General features: G+C 20.9%; 1 protein-coding gene across 1 annotated transcript; it reads right to left on the bottom strand.

Annotated features, from left to right (window-relative positions):
• Positions 1-761: 761 nt before the first annotated feature.
• Positions 762-2,133, bottom strand: EHI_016240 (uncharacterized protein; the record flags this gene model as incomplete). The annotated part of the gene is made up of 2 exons (XM_642975.2): positions 762-2,088; positions 2,117-2,133. 2 exons carry the CDS (start codon positions 2,131-2,133, stop codon positions 762-764), a joined length of 1,344 nt encoding a protein of 447 aa, XP_648067.2.
• Positions 2,134-2,430: the final 297 nt, after the last annotated feature.

Genomic DNA, 2,430 nt, shown 5'->3' with positions numbered 1-2,430 from the left:
AATGTAATTATTAATTCAATTGATGTATATTCAAACCCAAATAAAATAGAAATAAAAATACTAACGATGAATTAAAACAAATGAAAGAAATAATACAAAAAGAATAAATAATACAAATTAATTATTATTTATTTCATAATTAAATAAATTCAATTGAGTAATGATTTAAACTAATTGAATATGTTTTATTTTATAGTTTTTTTGTATTTAGTTTATGTAATGTTTTATTTTAAAATAATATCAAAATAATTATATAAATAATGGAATGAACAAAGTGACATGAAATAATAACATGATTAATAATTTATTTGATAAACATGTATATTTATTCTGCTATTTTTATATTTATTCAATTTTATCTTCTTGTTGAAAAAGGATATTGTATTTATTTATTATTTATTATTGTTTAATAATGAACAATATTATTTAATTTTTTTATTTGATATTAATTATAATTCTTACCCATTAAACTATCTTTATCCTTTATTTGATTTTTATTTTTAAATGAATAAATTATTAATTTAATAATTATCATAAACATTTGAGTTTGTTATTTTATTATTCAATGATTAAAATAAAAGTTAGTATAATAATGTTTGATTATTGAAATATGTCAATTATTCTTTCCTGATGATATTTTTTCAATATCATCTTCTCTTTTATTATTTTTTATAAAATTTTAATAAAAAAATGAAATATTATTTAAAAAACAAAATAGAATAATATATTAGAATTAATATATCATTTCATTATTTGTATTCTTATTTCTCAAAACACTCTCTTGGAATACTTGTGTTACGTTTTAACTCTTCTTCGCAACCACAATTAAAGAAACATGATTTCCCAAATAATGTTATTGATGTTGGTATTTTGATATTATTCAATGATTGACATTCATTAAAACATGAAACTCCTATTCTACTAACTGATGTTTGTATATTAATTGATTTTAATGATTTACATTTGTTAAAGCAATAATTTCCTAATGCACTAACAGAAGATTGTAAAGTGATTGAAAGTAAAGAAGTACAATCATTGAAACAACCATCAGGTAATTCAATAACACTTGTTGGTATAGTAATTGATGTTAATGATGAACAAAAACTAAAACAATAATTTCCCATTTCACTAATTGATGTTGGTATATTAATTGATGTTAATGATGAACAACACTCAAAACAACTATCTCTTATTTTACTAACACTTATTGGTATATTAATTGTTGTTAATGCTTTGCATTTATAAAAACAATACTGTCCTATTTCAATTACACTTGTTGGTATAGTGATTGATGTTAATGAACTACAACCATAAAAACAGTTACATCCTAATTTATTAATTGATGTTGGTATATTAATTGATGTTAATGTTTGGTGGTTATAAAAACAATTATCTCCTAATTCATTAATTGATGATGAAAAAATAAATTCATCAATATTTTGTTTTGTAGCATTTCTTTTATTGATTAGTTTTAAATTTTCTGGTATTTCAATACTAACTAATATTGGTTCATTAATATATATTTTTTCATCATCAATGAATTGTATATTATCTATATTAATTTCAATTAATGATGTACATTCAAATAAACACTCAATTCCTATTTTACTAATTGATGATGGAATATTAATTGATGTTAATGATGAACATATATTAAAACAATTATTCCATAATTCTTTGATAGTTGATGGTATACTAATTGATGTTAATGATTTACATTCATAAAAACAATAATTTCCTAATTTACTAACCGAAGAAGGGATATTGACTGATGTTAGTGATGAACATGCTCCAAAATACCAATCATCTATTTCTTTAATTGTTGTTGGTATATTAATTGACTTTAATGAAGAACATTTAAAAAAACACCATTTTCCTATTTTACTAATAAATGAAGGTAAAGTAATTGATGTTAGTGATGAACAATATTCAAAACAATATGTTCCTATTTCAATTAATGAAGATGGTAATTCAATATTATTTAATGAAATACATTCACTGAAACAGCTATTTCCTAATGATGTAATTGATGTTGGTAGAGTAACTTCTTTTAATAAGAAATATTTTGAAAAATGATTTTGTTCTAATCTACTAATGGTTGTTGGAATAGTAATACTTGTTAATCGTGTGCATTTATCTGAATAATCAATGAATAATTGTGTTGTTATTAAAGAATTTGTATTAATTAAAGAAGTACAACCATCAAAAATATCATTCCCAAATAATTGAACAGAAGATGGAATATCTATACGAGTTAATGAGATACAATTTTTAAAACAATTATTTCCAATGATTGTAACAGATGATGGTATATTTATTTTATTTAATGAAAGACAATCTTCAAAACATTTATTTCCTAATTTACTGATTGTTGATGGGATATCAATTTCTGATAATGAAGAGCAATGTGCAAAACATTCATTTCCTATT

Source organism: Entamoeba histolytica, genomic scaffold, assembly GCF_000208925.1.
Source record: "Entamoeba histolytica HM-1:IMSS scf_1104750516507 genomic scaffold, whole genome shotgun sequence".
Lineage (NCBI taxonomy): Eukaryota > Evosea > Mastigamoebida > Endamoebidae > Entamoeba > Entamoeba histolytica.
This window is presented reverse-complemented; position numbering and strand designations above follow the sequence as displayed.